Genomic DNA, 18,511 nt, shown 5'->3' with positions numbered 1-18,511 from the left:
AGCCATTTGCGCATGCTAAAAAGGCACTTGCTGGTTACTATCAAATTCAACGTCTTTTAATAGTATTCAAACCACATTATAACATATTATTTTACTGAATTGTTATTGCAACTTACTGTATTGTGGCGACAAACTAATGAGTTCTGCGAAATCCTACTATTTTGAGTCATTTCCACAAAAATATTGCTGTGCAGATTGGCCGTGCCTGCATGGTAGTCGCTGCCTTCTCTGCGACATCGTGGATATTGGTGGATTACGCTTGTCCTGTGAATGTACAGCGCACTTGCAAACTCAGTCACCGCCTGCAGCCCATCGGTCGCAACTGGATTATTTTGTACTTCTCCATTACATAAGGTATTTACAAACACAAATAATGCATTTTTGAATTATTCTTTGACGGTACCTAAAACGGACATTAAACAAAGCTATTTTTTAAAGTAAATGAAATTTGTAAATGTGAGAGTCTTTGTCCCCCCCTTCAAGTAATAAACAAATTATAAACACGATTCAATATCCGTGTTGTTTGTGGATTTTGCATTAGATATTAAAAATGTGCACTATACATCAAAAAATAATCTACTGTCATACCTCTAGGGGGATTCTCTCATCGACCAGATGCGGAGAGTCAAGACCTAGGCAAGAGAGCAGGGGAAGGGTCGAGCAGAACTGGCATCACTGCGGTTCTCAGCCCTGTCCTGTGCATGCACGGGGAGGACCCGCACATTTCAGGGGAGGGGGCGGACTGGTTGCCTTCACGTGTCTGAAGCCAGCCACACCCTCCCCGCCTGAAGAGCCTGACTTGAATGACCACTGTTCCTAGTCATGCAGATACTTATACCGACTGGGCGGAGTTGTCGGGTAGTTGATTTCGAAGGTTTTATTCACATTTTACCAAAAATAAAAAGATTTCCAAGACTAGTAGTGATTTTTAGTTGCTGAACCGCACCCTTAATGCATTACAATGTAACAATTTTCTTTAAATCTAATAAAAAAAACCCAAAATAATTCTGTCTTGGGGAGTGCAGGAAAGGAAAAGGTGTAATGGTGGTGGTGTTGGTGGTGGTGGGGGCATGAAAGAGAGAGAGAGAAATGGAACAAGACCAAATTTACAGTGAGAAAGTGCTCTAATACAACAAAAAGTATCATTAAAGCTGCAAGAAAATCAACTTAAAAATTCACATTTTAAGATATTACATGAATGGATTTGTGGTCTTTTCTAGAAGAAAAATAACACATACGACCATGTTGATGTTGATGAAATGACATGTTAAAAGAAATAACCATAATGAATTAAAATGCAGACAGCAAATGCAAAGTCATACTTTTACAAATATATTTTCACTTTTCTTAAGAACCAAACTTAAAAATTTAAATATGGACTAATAAACATTTTGTTTATTTTTGTTATTATAAACATGAATATTATGAATTTGTTAAATGCTAAATTTCCTATTTCAGTAATTTTTAGCCTTGTACTGAATGCAAACTATGAGAAAATTGCACTAAGTGCTGTACAGTATTCATTATACATTAAGGCATTTGAAACTATAAATTACCAACTCATTAAACCAAAACCTTTGATTTGCATCCACATAGATTTGTTATGAACAATATGCCATATGTTGTGTTAGTAATGTCCCAAAAATATTTTGTTTGTACACAGAAAGTCATATATAATACAAAAAACATAGGCTTGCAGTTTAAAGAATAGAAGTGCATGCCGAACTACAACCTTTCCTAACTTTTTTTTCCAAATATGTAATAAGTGCTACGTTTAGGCCATGAAACACCTTACTGGAAATTATATTTCATACATGACAACAAATCATTTTAAAAAATTATATATATACATACATATATACATTTTTTAACACAAAAATGCACACATAAACAAAATATAAGAAAAAAAAATCCTTCTAAAATATTACCAATTGAAATTGCTTCTACATTAACAAAAACAGTAACAGTTTTTTTTCCTTCAAATTAAGCTTCAAGGTAAATGCCAATGAAAAGGCAATAAATGAAACTAAATACTTGAAGAAATAAATACGTAATACTCTGTTTTGCTATTTTTTTTTTTTTAGAAAATCAAACACCATCTGTAACCGTAAACACTTTTACTTTCATTAATTAGTTAATACAATTATGTGCAAACATTAGACTAACATTCAAACACAACAGCATAGACCAATATGATTGCCCAATTCATTATAAAAATAGATAAGTCTTGTTAAAACTTCCAAATGTCCACCCATGGTATAACAAAAAAATTAATGCAAACAAAGACCACCAGCAGTTTTAATGATACAACCATAAAATACAAAATATAATATAAACACTATAGCTTTTGAATTTCTAAAAACATATTTGTGCTTAAGACTTTACAACTGCTTAGTATATTATATGTTATATGAATCTTAATAAACATAAGGGATGTTACCCAGTTGTAAAAAAAAATAAACTGAGTTGAGGTGTTTTGCGTTCTACAGGAGTCTCCCTCGGAACCCATACGACAACCAGCAACGTGCTAATGGTAGTGATGGTGCAGAGATTTCTTACTGGTCCTACTCCTGGCCGGTCTACCCACGTGACTGGCGGAACTACCCATACCGTTTTTCTCAGCAGCAGCCACGGCTGGTGACGCTGCCGAGAAGCCCGACGGCTTGGACGGTATGCGGAACAGCTGGATGTTCATGTAGTTGCAGATCTCAAGACAGACCACTGTGCAGTAGCGCAGCATGTCCAAGGTCACCCACACCTGGGGAAACCCAGGCTGAGTTAAAGTGACTGGCCACTGCAGTTTCCAGAAATGCTGCAGTTCTAATAAATATACATTGAAACACACAAATGGATTACGGTTGAACATCTAGTCACACCTGGGTCAGCAGAGATGATGAGAGGTAATGAGGTGAGAATGGAGCGTTGATGGAATGAATGAGTGGGAGAAACCCACTGGTTTCCTACAACATCAGTCATGATTCCCACTTGCGTTAAATTCAGGTGTGACTCAGCCGAGGATCAAGCCCTGATCACCTACATAAAGAGGAATTAATCTCACCAAACAAACACCCCATCAAAAAAAAAAATTGAACTGGACAGCCAATGAAGGACACAGGGAACTCAAAATCCTACACCAAGTTGGCAGCAGAGATGTGGCGAGCATCTAGCAGCATGCCATGAAAGACGAACAAACTGAATGATGTAGGGATACGCCTTCTGCTCGGAGGGCAGGAAGGAGTTAAGGGGCTTGCATAGTCTATGTCAATGAGGCGGGATGATAACTGTGATGCTTGCTGGAGCTTCTTAGTGTGGCATCACCTTAAACCGCAAGGCTCTTATTGTTTTGCATAGGACAACTACGAAATTTAAGCAGTAACCATAACATTGTATGATGGAGATTTTAAGATGTGGTAAGGTTTAATGCAAAGCCCTTGAGTGATTCCTAGAATCTTTACAAGGTATTTCATGTCTAAAAACTATTCTGAAAACACATGTTTTAGCCCTTTTCACTCTCCTAAAAATACAGTTTAAAAACAAAACAATGAAACAGAACTATTCATACACCCTCAGCATATTCTTAAATGCTTTTCGTACACAGATTCCACTCAGATATCTTGGGCAGTTTTAAAATCGGGTGGTGTTCTTCTGAAGCTCTAAACACTGTATGTGCTAGAGAGGCAGGATCATTACGACGGGGTCTCATCCGCCACGTCAGATTATTGCATTTTCAAGTTATTCTTCTTGTATGGCAATTCCTCCAGATATTTCACAACACAGCCACTATATTTTATGTTTTGTTTCTCATTTTTTCACCAAATGTATGCTATACTTTACCTCCTTCTAGTAAAAAGTAAAACAAGTACAGTACACTCCCTATTTAACGCGGTTGTCGGGGGACGTAACTTTTACCCGCGTAGTTGCATAACCGCGATGTTTCGATGTGACCAAGGTCAAAAGGCATAAAACACTGCCTGTGTTCTAATAGGTTGGCAAGCACGCACAGTATAGACGGCCCGCCGTTGTGCGGACTTTTCATCCGCAGTTTTCACTAAACGCGGGTGAAAAAATAAAAATAATAAATTTTAAAGATAAATATTAAATGTTGAATTTTATTTTTTATTTTTCCGTGTGCCGCGCACAGTTTGTCGCACGGCCTACGAGCGCTCCAAACGCCGCCAAACACACGTGCGGCACACAAGCTGCTGCCAGTCTCGTGGTGTCAGCCACAGTATCTGCTTCGTCAGTGTCCGTAACAAGTAAGTGCAGTGTGTGCGGTTACACACGATTCTGTGGTCGAAGTCTTCTAAAAAGAAAGGCCGTAGTGATACTTCAAACCAAATATGAATCGCAAAGTACCGAGTTTGATTGACAAAATAAAAATTCTATATTTACTTACAGATAGCTTGTCTTTTGCAGAAGTAGGCCGCAGATACAGGAAAAAACGATTCTAGCATTCGTACAATAAAAAATAAAGAATCGTCTATCGTGTCAAGTGGTTAAACTTTACTATCCATGCTTACAGTAAATTATAAATGGTCACGTGTGGGAAACAAAAATTGTGCCAATTTAATTTTAGCGCAATCAGTGACGCCGTATTAAAAACCGTGTTAAACTATGTCTTTACTTATTTCATCAAACGCTGTGTCGAGTTGCTGAGTGTGTGTGGCTCGGATCGGCAAGTGTTATATTCCCCAGCCTCTGGTTAAAGGTCGGGAGACCGTTACACATAAACATTTCCGGGACTTGTTTACTACCTCACGGCAAAAGTGGTACAGTATGGTTCACGTAAGTATTGGACCCCTGGGAATTCCTGGGCAAAGATTAAAAATACGCTAGCTGATTTACTTTACTATTTAATGTTAAAACATTATACGAAAGTAAAAAGATGAACGTGTATAATACAATGAATTACCCAATAATATTACGTCTGTAGGTTTAAGTTGTAACAAAACATTTATATACAGATGTCCAGTAAAGTACCAATTAAGATTCTGTAGTGGAATTTTAAACACCGGACTACCTGATTTTGCCTTGTACGCAGGAACGCTGCTCAGTCAAGTGACTCATGCTCTGCCTGTGTGCTGCGTGAACACATTCCCTCCCCCACTCCCCCTCTTCAAGTTTCTGCCCGCTCTAATCTCTACCTCTCTCCATATTCTCGGCTCGTCTCTCCCTACCCAGCGCTTGCCGACAACCAAGCCTATCCAACATCAATCCCCAGCCGAGTCACGCTGGATAATGTCGCTGGACGGTGGGCTTTATCAGGTCCCCGTTCCGATGCTTCATTTGTGAGATAAAGCGACGTTAAGAACTAGTGTTTCAGAAAATATCACTGGGCTGGATTGGACCATAATTTGAAAACCCTACAAGATAGAGGAATAATGTACGGAGATATCTTGTTTAGAATTTCACTGTGGACATTTTCTACGCCTAGGCTTTTTTTCTGCCCGATGCTTAGTTTGTTAGTTACAACGCAAAATTATCCTAATATGCTGTCAACCATTTATTCCATTATTATTCATTTCTGACTGGGGAACATGGTTTGACCCGCGATATACCCGATTCCGCGATCAATCGAGGCGCGATATACCCAGAGTTTACTGTATTTACAAATACGCCTATTTGACTAATCATCTTGGTGACTCACCTAGAAGTACGTTTTCCATGTTTCCACAACCGAGTGATGGGTATAACTTCTATTGTTACATTTATTAAAAACATTTTTCATAAATGTCTTAAAATAGCAAAGAAAAAAATCTGACTGGCATGTGAGGCCAAGCCCTAAACAAGTTTATATTGATTTTTTTTTGTATTTTGTATGATAACCATAAAAGGAGATCATGTTGTCTATTCAGAAATGAAGAATATCTCTAAATTATGGTAGAAAATAAAGTGTTGCGAGGCCAAATAACTTAATGTAGAAGCTATCTGCTACAGTTTCTTTCCTGTCATTTCTTTGCATTCAATTGGAGTGTTACCATGTACAATAAAAATTTAGTACCCTTACGCGACATCGGGTAGGGTGCAAGTTTGTATGCCAAAAGCCTTTTTAATTCATCATGGAACTTGCTCGAAAGACCAACTCTTTGGACAAGAGTAAGTGAATCAACAGCAGTTACTTTCAGGTTCCTGCTTTAGTCCTGCTGACAACAGATGCTGGGATTGCAAATTGTCTATCCTCTTCAAGGTCACATTCGTAAAATTACCATGAGAGACCATTTTCATGACCCTTTCCCTGAAAAGCTCTTCAACCAAATGATAGTCAACATCTGCTGCTCCAGTAACAAAATATGAGCTAGTCTTTCAGTTTTTGCCAGTGATGTATAAACATCTAACCTTGGTAAAGATCAAATTCATGTGTTCTCATGTTATTCATTTTGAAAATAAACTTGACAGATAAGATGTTTACACATCAAAATACCACAGCATAATGACATGGTGGCATCAGTGTCTGAAAGGAAGGGAGGAGTAAAAGCCACTCTCCCAGTTCAATTGATTTGTTTCTGTTTCTGTTGAACAAGAACTTCACCTTTCCTCATACTACTCTGATGTTTTATAGTGTAAATCACAGATATTTTCATCACACACACTCTGTATATCATTGTCAAAGTCCATTTTGCTAAGTACTGCCTGAAGACTCTTGACCATATGTAACCTCTCCACTGGCTTTCATTTTCTTCGTAAGTAGTTGCTCAATAGTTTGTTCCAATCAAATTCCACACCAGCCCTTCTTGAATAGTCTAATGGTGAACTTCCCTTTAGTAGTGAGATTGTGAAGATCATTTAGGTACAAAAGTTATATTTTCAACATATCTTGAAGGTAGAGGTGCACAATTTTGGAGTGTAAGAAATGCCCATTTGCAATGAAAAATGGTAAAGCCTTTTGAATAGTCAAGAAGGAGCTTTCAGCTGCCTGTATGCTCAGCCGTTGTGAATTGTTTGAGGAAAGTTATACAAAAGTATTGAACGCATGATCTTAAAGTGGGTTTCTTAAGTTTGAACATGCCAACAGTTTGCAGCATCACCCATCAAAGAAGCACAGGCTGCGATATTCGGCTCTATAACAACAGTTTATCACATCTGACAGTCAAGAACATTCACCATCTGTAACCTCACTTGTATCCCATTCCAGAGAAGCCAAGACAGTATGAATCAATAAATATGCTCTGACAGAGTATCCACACTTTTCTCTACACTGTTACAGCTCATCACCTCCGGCTAGCTCAAAATTAGGTGATGAGTGAACATACAGGTTGGTAGCAGGTCATGAAGTAATTCATAGGCAGTGTTTGATGTATTACCTATTGTTTTTTTATTCACGTAAAATCACAATATCTCAGTCTTCCGCACAACAGAACAAAAAAAAATTGTAGATGTACATACTTTAAAGGAGATACAAAGTAGATTCTTCTTATGAATTATATCCTGTGGTTATCATAACCCACAGTACGTTTCCCGGATAAGTTCCAGGCAGCAACAGCTGGACAAAAACTTTTGTCGCCTCGCTGTGGGCTTTGCCGACGACTACGGTAAAAAAAAGAAGTTATAATTTATGAAAATTTCTGAAGAAAAGTTATTAGGCGTCGCCCGGACCGTAGTTGTAAAGTTATGTTTTAATCAAAAGAACATTATTATGTTAGTTGAGCCATCGCTCGACCATGACCTCTCTGCACGGTGCTTGAACAATGATTTCTCGGTACGGTGCTCAAACAATGACTAAACCCTAAAGTCTTCCTTCCCTTTGTGCTGGCAGTGTCCTGGGCTCACTGACATAATTCTCAGCCAATCACTGCGCATGGCAACAGAAACTTCCACGAAATTCTTACGTCCATTCCCATGACCCTAGCAATTTCTATATCTAACAATCCCATGACTGTGACTCAATGCCTAGCCTGTAGAATAAAGCCTCTGACGTGGAAATAACCAAGGAGAATTACGTCAGCATGCCTTCCCACACAAAGAAGCCAGCAAAAAAAAAATACTTGAAAAATAAACTTATGCATTATAAAAACAAAAGTATTAAACCATGTGAATTACGTTCACAATACATGACATGGTCAGTTCAAAATTACTTCTAAAAGGAAAAACTTTACATCACTTGATAACCTAACCTGAAATATGACAAAAATTTATAAAAAAATTATTATTACTGGGTTGTCATGGGGAAGGCTGTAATCTGGGTTGTAAACAACACTATTGTCAGTGTAGAAAGTAGATAACAGTTTCAGTAAACCACTGCCAGCCAATATTGTGCCAATGGCTCCCATAAATGTTAAAGGTGAAAACCTTCAAGTTTCACAGTAACATATTCAACTCAGGATGGCCATCAGCAACAAAATCCTATAATTATTTTGATACAATGGATGATTGAATTTCATAAAACACATCTTTTAACAGAGTTATTTGCATTTTTTTTACAAGATTATACGTGATTGGTGTCGAAATGAGAATGAAAATTGTTGATTAAATTTGGATCTTGTATCCATTGTTACACCACATCAGTGGTCAATGGTACTATTTCATTCGAAATTGAATAAGCTACTGCAAATCTTTAACCGACACATAACCTGTAATCTCTGCTTTTTCCAAGGTTTGCAGTTGAACATGTCCTGCTTTTCTGACAGTTTCAGCTGTTAGTAATTTTTTATTGAGGTCTGATTGAGTCATCTATAACTACGACCATCAGGCGAGAAATGAGAGTTCATGGTCAGGAGTTGGAGGAGTGAAGGAAGTGTGGAAAGGAAGGGAGAGGGTAAAACATGACAAGTAGGGAAACCTTATGAGAATAAAGATTCTAGTCAAACTTTAAACATTAATTGGGTTATTCTCTCCGAAGAAAATGTTAATGCTTCTTTTTACAAAGTTGAAAAAAAAAAATTTTAACTTTGTAGAACATGTTGAGCATTAGTACCACAGAAAAGTTATAATATTAAATATTATGGGAAATTTAATCTTCTTTAAAACACTGAATTGCTACTATCATTCGTTTCTGAAACGAAGAAACCAAAAAAAAAAAAAAAAAAGAAGATAAATTTGGTAGATTTTTGGCTACCAAAAGGTGTCCTGGGGTCAGCCATGTTTGATAACATGGGTTTTTCAATGCTAGCCCTAATATATAAAAATATAAAAACATTAAAGCTTCTACCGCACCTTCTGCAAGGCAAGCTACTTTTTCCTTACCTACTGACTGGACTGGTGTTGAGCAAAAATTTAACTGTATGGAAACAGCGACTTGCCTGACTTACAGTGTTCAAAAAGGGGTTTACCTGGATAGTTTTCCGGGAGTTTTGAAAGAGATAGATTTCGACGTGCTCTTTTTTAATTTTTACTTTGCCACCTCGTATATTTGTCGCTATCGCCGCCATATTGAAAAAATGGTGCCCAAAACAGTTCTTTGAAAACATCTCCTTTCCAATTACTTTTTACAATAAAAATAGTTATGTGATAAATTAAACTAGAAAAAATGTAGTAACCTTATTTTTGTAAAATCAATAGTTTCAGTGCACAATTGCCATAAAGTATTGGTGAAAAAACTCATTTCCACACCACCATGAGATAGAGCAAGTGGTGCCTTTTTTTTGTGGTAACCCCAGTATGCCTAATCCAACATCATGCCAGTGCGATTTCGGAGACATAGATATTCTTATTCTTTTGACAGTTCTATATACATGTTCAAACATATACATTCTCAAACCAGGAAAGGGAAAATTTTTGAAACAAATATATTCAACAAAAAGTATACATAAAACAGTGAATGATAACACATTATACTTGCACGCCTTCAATGGCTGTGATACATCATCAGCACTATTTAATCAAGGAAAAATTAAATGTGCCAATGTTCTCTGAAAAAACACGGATGTAAACAAGCTTGTCCAGGTATTTTTAAAAAACTAAAATGCTGACCCAGAGAAGACTGCCAAAACTGGAGAACGCTTTCTTCTTGAGAACGCTTTCTCCTTGCATTATATAGGTACAGTGGCATAAAAAGTGTCACTGAACCACTTATAGATATACATGCTTCACAAATCAACATACCATATATACTCGTTTATAGCGCGCCCTTTTTTCCCTCAAGTAAAGAATTAACTTTTATACGACAATATACTGTGACAATATCTGCGACCTTGAAACGACATAAATACCAATACCTAATTAAACCAAACAAACTTTAATACAACACTATGCTGAGACATAATGTAGCAAACGGTGATATAAAAATATAGCCAATATTAAACACAAGGAATTACCGTAAGAAGGACGGTGTGGATATAGAACGGGAAAAGAATCTGAAACGGTTCGTAATCAAGTGACTCATATCTGGCGCGGCACGTGCCCGGTTGTCCACTCGACAGCTCCCCTCCCGCCGCGGCCCGCTCTCGACTCTCACCTCGTCAGGTCGCGCGTGAGACACGAGCACATCTCACCTATAACTATGTATGTAGTTACAAACCTACCTAGAACTTTTAATTGGAGATTCTGGCCCCAGTCATTGGTAACAGCCCACAACAATGATAGAGTAACTTTGTCATTGTTCCGAGGACAGAGTTGCAAGCAACCGCTGGATTTTTTTTGCTAACAGTATGTAATTTTTCATCCTTCAGTACCCTAGAACAATATATTTGTCCATTTGAGTCAGTGCAGCTGTTTTGTACAACCAGCTCGTAGTTTCTACATGTATTTGTTTTCATGGTTCGAAGACAGCAGTCACTGTGACTTGTGAATTTTCGTGAAGGATATACAAAAACAGTAAAAATCAGTTTGTGTCCGAGAGAAGTTATTTCAGAAATAAATCATTGACAAAAACATTTATTTTAGGAACTTAAATTTTTTTTTTCAACATCCAATAAAACTTTTCAAGTGTTTGTGTATGTGCTCATTTTCCAAAAGTTGTATTCAAAGAACTTAGCCCTTACAATGCAGATCTCTGGGATAACTATTTGCGGGTTAGCCTGAACGTCTGGTCAGACAGTTTATGAATGAATAAATTAATTAATAAAGACAATGAGATGAGAATGGATGAGAACTAAACGTTGATGGAATTAACTGGCAGATGTAACAGGAATAACTCGTGGAAGCCCCCAGAGTCACGACTATGTTTGTCACGTCTTCCGCTTGTGAAAATCCTAACGGGAATTGAGTGGGAGACAAATGATCGGAAAAGTAGGAGGCTGGGAGAGGAGCACGGATATCACAAGATGATAGACCTGTACTAGAAGCAACCATCCAGCTCACCTCCGAAGGCCACGAAAGAAGCTCCTACTACGCCATCGCACCTCATGAGTACGGCAATGGGAAATACAGGGCAGTGACCGCCAGTACAGTTTCCTCAAAAATACAATCATCGGGATTCAGCTATTAGAAACTATTGCTTACCAAGCATATCCATAAAACAATGTATTCTGGTATGAAGAAGTTGAAGTACTGGTTCAAAAAAAGCATTGCAGGGCCAACTAATGAAGAATCCAAGTATTCCATTTCATTTTTTGTCATGTGAGCAACCTGAAATAGAATATATAAATTAGAAAAGAAAAGTCCAAACCCAAAGAAACTATGAAATGTTACAAAATATATTACGATCACAAATCCAGCAACTTACCACAAGTTTATTGGTGACTTTTGCTGCAACCAATCCAAATGCCACAATGTAAAGCGTGGGGTGGTTTTCATACACATGTTCTATACTTTTGCGATAAATTATGAACGCTGACAAGATGACCAAACTGAATGGTATGACTGGAGACAAGACGCTGGTTCCCTGGGGGAGAACACAGCCCTCATAAGACAAGTCATATTCGAACAACATCAAAGACAACATTATTATTTCATTAATTGAAACCTTGGTGCAATAGATTGCTTATAAATGTGGAAACTGACAATTTGTTGTTAAAGAATTACTGTTACAACAGATTATATTTAATAAACACAAATATTATTTTAGTGGAAACCACTACCACACTCTTACTAGTGACTTGCCCAAGAGATGTGACTAACTGTAGAAATGAAAAACTCGGGCATAAGTACACATTAAGTAAATTTTATATATATTACATATATAATTAAGATGTGTAAACAATATTGTCAATTTTTCTTAAAATAGGATTTTTTTTACTCATGCAAACAGTTCAAGAAATTTGCAAAACAATAATGACTAAATTTTGAACCATGATATCAAGTCATTATGTGACATAAAGAATAACATAAAAATATCCCAAATAAAGCCAGAAAAAAAGAATTTTACAAAATTTACTTAAATTAATATTCCAGCATAAGAACAACAGTTGCTCACATAAAAAACATATAAACATTAATTGTTTTCTTCAGTTAGACCCCAAAATAATTCAAATACATACAGTTTTTTTTTCACCAAAAAATTACCAATGGAACAAATTTTCATAATGGATAAGATTCATTATAATGTAATAAAAATTACTTTTTTTCAAAATTTTTTATTGCTCTACACTTAAAGAACACATGCATTATCTCAATACCTTACCAGTTTCCAGAAGAAAAAAAATGCAGTTTACAGCCTTAGCAAAATACCACTGAACATACTAAGCAATAAGTATTTATCATCGTACACCTACTACTAAAAAAAAGTTAGCAGCTGAACAGTCAAAAGCAATTTACTAAAGTTTTAAAGCATGCACACATAGTATTTAACAAATATGTAATATCAAACTCCACTTTTTTGGTTTAGTCACATTCCAGAAAACATTTACTACAAGCAGAGCTGAATATGAATTCTTTTCAAAATAAGCATGCAAACTTATCACTACAGACTGATTTGCATACATACATGCATAAGCTGAATAAATGAGAAAATGGTAGAAGTGCAGCATCTATTTCTAATAAAAACACTCTCACAAGCAAGCTTAACATTATTTACATTTGAGTTTGAAAATATAGCAGAAGTTATGCTAATGATGTATGAATAAATGTTTTCCACTAATTTTATAAACCTTTAAAGAATAAAAAATAAAAAAAATTTGAAAGATTTTAACGCTACTTTCTTTATCCTTGATAAACTAACCATAGATTATATAATCAATCTTTGGAATTTTATATACTTAAAAAGAATATACCATATCCCTTTTTGGAGACAACCAGCAACAATTTTAATAGTACCATTATAATACTTCCACTGAAAATACATATTTTTTCTACACAATATAATCAGAAAAAAACTAGCAATAAATTAATTATATATATTTTTTTAGTGCAAATATCTAGAAAACTATATAAATTTGATAAACCCTATACAATGAAAAGATTACAATATTATTTGAATAAAGCATTTTGAGTTAGGTCGCTGAGGCAAGCAATCTTATAACAGGAAATATTGTAACTTTAATTTTTAATTTTTAATTATTATTTTGCATTTGAAACATTTTCATAATGCTATTTTACAAAAAAATAAATAAAAGTTTCAAATAAATGGCATGGAAAATTTTCTGCCTGTTATCTTACAAATTTGTAGATACATGTACATAATGTACATATATGTACATTCCCACCAAAAGTTTAAGACAAACAATAGATTTAAGATGATAATGTTCGTCTATTAACGTCTGGTAGAAGTTACTCAGTTTTAATCAACAAATTCTCAATTAATGCATTTTTATTTTAATTATGAATTAATCTTTCCTAATTTTACTAATATTACTTGTTAAACATTACAAGATTTAGTTATAAAAAATATTTACTACAGTAGAAGTTTTTTGAAATAGTAGAGTTTTGAATACATTTTTGTATATTTAGAAAACCTTAATCATGTCAAAAATCCTCTTGCAAGAATGCGGAGATTTGTTTTAATAATCATAATTAGTAAAGCAAATTACATAAATGAAAAAGATTTTTCTTATCGCCTCTATTTTGCTTTTTATTAAATTTTCTAACTAAGCATCCAAAACCATTAAATCATAGTTGTTACAAGATTTATTTCAGTTAAGAACTTTTTACCTGAATTTTAGAACAAAACAATAGCTTTGTTCTTAACCTTGCATCACGAAAATGTAAGTTTTTCACGAGAGAAAAATTTCTTAAATAATTGTGACCACCAGAAATGTTCATGACAATTATTTTAACAGGCTATGTTTACAATTATAAATATTTATGTCCTTGCTATATCTCAGTGCTTAACTTAATAACTTTTTTTTTCTCAAAAATATTTTGTTAGATTGAGAATAATTAGACGATACAAGATGTTGCAAACTCTAAATAAGTTTGTCGAGAAAAAAAATGTCTTTAAAATCAAGTCGTTTAAGAAGCAACCATGGTAAAAATATAAGAGTGCAGTAAACAATAGCACAACAAAGGAAATGTTCAACTATTACTTCCATAGTGTTCATGTATGAGGTAAACTGTTATAAAAAGTATGGTAGTCTTTTGGAATGACAACCTTAAGCTCCTGCAGATGTTGGCACTTCTGGAAGGGGGTAATCATCTCTGGGTGTACATGGATTTCAGACTTAGAATGGATGTGGTCATCAAGGTAAATCTTAAAATTTCTTATCAAAATCCAATTTATATTTTATAGTACCACTAGCACAATAATGTAATGCACAAATATGTCACAGCAGGAACACCATATTTACTTCCTGGGTGCACAGTTATGGTAGACGATGCTTTTAAAGTCTTTGAAGAAGTCACAAATCAGGAATTTTGCTTCATACGGAAATGGGGTTTTTCGAGCTTCCTTTGTTACATAACAGTACACCTATCTCTCACTTAGCACGACTAATTTGTTCCTAAAAATGCTAGTGAAATTCGAAATTGCGTATTCTGAAGCATTAGTTTCCATAAATAGCAAGGCTAATTTATTTAATGTGTTCCAAAATTGTGTATAATATGTCACACCATTTATCTTTATATGCCTCCCATCGCACTTTGTATAACAAAAACGACACCGCGTAACGGGAGATACGTGGTTATGTACTTTATCGTCAGTCGCCTGGCTGACTTGCCCGCCCGGGCGTGACCTTCAAATTACGTCGCGAACCTTCCCAAACCATCCTTTACTGACAGTGAAACTGATACTACTGTCCGAATAATTACATTTTAATTTTTCAAAAATTAAAGTGCTTATTCGCGTATCACCACCTGGTTCACACCAATCCTGTCAGGCCAATGATTTTTTTTTCATTGCAACATTTATTTAACAACCTTTTCCATGTGAATCTTTGGTTCATTTCTGTTCCAGTAACTAATGTCAAATATATTCCCGCTAGTACAACCAACAGCATCAGGCTTATATAAACTTTTGGTAAGAGTCCTTAATCCGTACGATTGTGCACACAGTTGAATTGCTTAAAACTAAAGTGCGATCGACATAAGCGTAGCCTTCATGACAATCTGCACACCGTAATACTTCTATTTTTGTCTCAAATACTTGAACAGATGCATTAGTACTGATCAAGCACGTACAGTTACCAGCAGCTGAATGGGCAGACGTTGCTTTTGTTTGAGTGAATTCCTTGCCACTGGCTAGACTGAGTTCACGACCCGGTTTGTGACCAGGCGACAACGGTACGGCATGGCGGCATACGCGCGGACATAAAAACGTTTGGTCCTTTACACTCCATAGCCACAATTTAACTTGCTATAGCTTATGTTTGTACAACAGCGGAAGCGTAGACAGACCTGCGCACTCATCTCTTCCCCCCTTGTTTGGCTAACTGTATCCACGGCACATCTGTTGTTTACAGAAGTTGAAACAGACTCTGTGACGCCATGCTTGACTTTTTTTTTTGCCTGCCAAGATTTCATACTAACTGAAATTTACAGACATGCTATTCAAGACTGGGGCAGTAAAATTCACATCGCGCTAAATGAATCAGCGCAATCTGAAGACGTGCTAAGTGAGGGATAGGTGTAATCAAAAGACAACATTACATCTTTGTACTTCAATTTTCATTCTATAAGGGCATGCACCGAGTCAACCTCCATTTGTGTGAGACCATTTACCAAATATTTGTGATATCTACATCATTGTTGACAGAAAACTGAAGCAATCCATTAGATACTATATTTATATTCTGGAAATTACATATCCATTACTGTAAATTACAATAGGCATTTTTGATTCAAAGAGTGATTTTTTAGGTAGTCAAACAGGATACAAAAACAGAGGCATTCAAATCCCCTTCAATTTCATTCCACCAATAATTTGCAGTGATTATTTGTCATATGTACTGTGTAATTATGTTAACAAAGTTGTGTTTTATAATAAACTTGCTTTAACAACTGGTGCAGTTTTAACTGACTGCAAATCCACAGTGATGCAAAGATTAATCTCTTTTAGGCACATGGAGTGATGATTCTTTTCTTCAAACACATTGTAAAATGTGCATATTGACAGAAAAGGTTTATGTATTTGCTAATATCATATTTTATTTGTATGTTCGAGGTATATCTGCTTCACTATTAAATACTGGCTCTAATACAACTTTTGTGAATCTTTTCAACAGTAGTGTGAAGGCAATTTGGAAAGTTGTTTTAAAAAAATCTTAAGGCTTCTAGTTTTTCTTCAGGAGTGCTGGTTTCACCCCCCATTTTCATCTAAACAAATTTCCATTACCAAAAGTAAGAAACTAGAATGTTTTTTGCCCTATTTTCTGCCATCTACTAATTTATACCCAACTTGTTAAGAAATAACTTCTTACACACTAGTTTCCTGATATTACATCTAAGGAAATACCAAAATATACCTACTTTTATATATTTCTTTGACTGTTTTTTTGCTGGAGCAGTTAAAGTAACCACAGAAGATACATACATTTCCTTCTCCCATCCCCCACCCCCCCAATTAATTTCCCAGAAGTCAGTAAAAATGTTTTTCCTATCATGTTTCAAAAATTCATTACACTTTCTTTCAACATTCTTCACACAAACTGACTTAGCAGTATCCCAATTTCCTTTCAATTCGTTCATTCTCTCTTCTCTTAACATACTTCTCTCATCTAACTTTGTCTTATTTTTTCCCCATGTCTGAGAATTTGTTTTTTTTTTTTTATACTTCAGTATACCTCCTGCTGTGACAATCAGAATCATCTGGGTCTGATTCACCCGGAATAGGCCGGTTACAAGATTTTGGAAAGGTATTGTCATTCACGTCTAAATCTTGAATGTTATGAGGGCTAAGATTTATCTGGTTCATTGATAGTAGTATGTTGGACAAACCCACAGTTATGTGAAACATTTTCCAAAGACATCTGTAAGCTTACTTAGGTTTGGTAGTCTCCTATCCTCTATTAGATTTTTTAATATGAGCAAAAAAATTTTTTTAATTTACTGCAAAATATATAATTAAAACTTCAGTCAAAAAATATAAGTTATTGCCAGATAAATCTAATATCTGTTTTTTAATACCATGCATAATTTATAAACATACTTTTGGAAAAAAAAATATTGTAATTATTTTATAAAACTTTCCATGTGATTACACTTATTATATAAATTTTAAATAGTACTTATATGGCAGAAGTACTTATATTGAAGTACAATAAAACATTTCAATGACTTACCATGATTTTCAATTGGAGCACTAACAAACCAAGCCATCTTCTACATGCAAGGACTGTAAGATATATGGCATTAGAAGAACATAACTGCCAACCCAAAAAATGTGGTAAGTAAATTTCCCATTTCAACAGTATCTATCAGCACAACCTAGAAACCAGGTATTTGATCACGTAGATGTTGTTGCCGTTGAGTCATATTAACGCTAAACCTTAAAATAGAGAAAAACTGAGATACGTAGTATTAGAACTAAGCCATCAAAATATTTTATTACACTTTTTAATGGTCTTAAAATTTTGGTGGGACCTGTATATATGTATACACATACACATAAATACATTAACATTTTACTCTCAATTTTTTTACAGTAAACAAAACAACAAAATGTTCCATTTTCAAGATTAATTTTCCAAAACCTTTTTTAAGAAATTACCGAAGTAAAAACCCCTAAATTAACTAAAATCAATGTGACAAAACTTACTTCAGATAAAATTATCTCAGAACTTGTGCATGGTCATAGATGTTATGAAAACTACTGCAGACATTTTTGACCTGAAATATACTTTTAGCACTTAATATAGTAATTATCACTCTTAAAATGAATACTTACGTAAATTAAAAAAATAATACTTAAGAAAAGAACATACATGAGATAAAACCAGAACTGGTTTACATTATTTCTACTGAAGAGAAAATGATGAACAAAAGAGTGTAAAAGACACCAGAAAAATGAAAATGGGAGGCAAAATGTATAGAACAAATTATTGCAATGCCTTTTAACTATGCAAACTAGGAGAAAAGTATATGCCAACAAAAAAGTATACAAAAAGCTTTACCCAAAAGCTTAAACAAAAAATTGCTAAAGCACATTTTAAAGGCTGAAAAAATTGCCAAATAAAATGTACAACTACTGAATGCCTAATTTAAACTGGCTGGTCCATTATAATAGATCCTCTCTTTTATGCACACATAACTTGGCAAAAAGAATGGA

General features: G+C 35.1%; 1 protein-coding gene and 1 long non-coding RNA gene across 5 annotated transcripts in view; one reads left to right on the top strand and one right to left on the bottom strand.

Annotated features, from left to right (window-relative positions):
• Positions 1-918, top strand: part of LOC134531683 (uncharacterized) — a 43,505-nt gene extending 42,587 nt beyond the window's left edge. The window contains exons 2-3 of the long non-coding RNA XR_010075063.1: positions 195-354; positions 595-918. This is a non-coding gene — a long non-coding RNA (uncharacterized LOC134531683). The remainder of the gene's footprint in view (positions 1-194; positions 355-594) is intronic.
• Positions 1-18,511, bottom strand: part of LOC134531681 (cholinephosphotransferase 1) — a 127,878-nt gene that overhangs the window by 35,447 nt on the left and 73,920 nt on the right. For all 4 annotated transcript variants that reach the window (XM_063367483.1, XM_063367484.1, XM_063367482.1 and 1 more), the window contains 3 exons: positions 11,600-11,758; positions 11,377-11,502; positions 2,611-2,758 (listed from right to left, as the gene is read on the bottom strand). In XM_063367483.1, coding sequence (XP_063223553.1) covers positions 2,611-2,758; positions 11,377-11,502; positions 11,600-11,758 — 433 coding nt within the window. The remainder of the gene's footprint in view (positions 1-2,610; positions 2,759-11,376; positions 11,503-11,599; positions 11,759-18,511) is intronic.

The sequence above is a fragment of the Bacillus rossius genome, chromosome 5, assembly GCF_032445375.1.
Source record: "Bacillus rossius redtenbacheri isolate Brsri chromosome 5, Brsri_v3, whole genome shotgun sequence".
Taxonomy (NCBI): domain Eukaryota; kingdom Metazoa; phylum Arthropoda; class Insecta; order Phasmatodea; family Bacillidae; genus Bacillus; species Bacillus rossius.
Note: the sequence above shows the minus strand (reverse complement) of the source record. Positions and strands in the feature narration are given on the sequence as shown.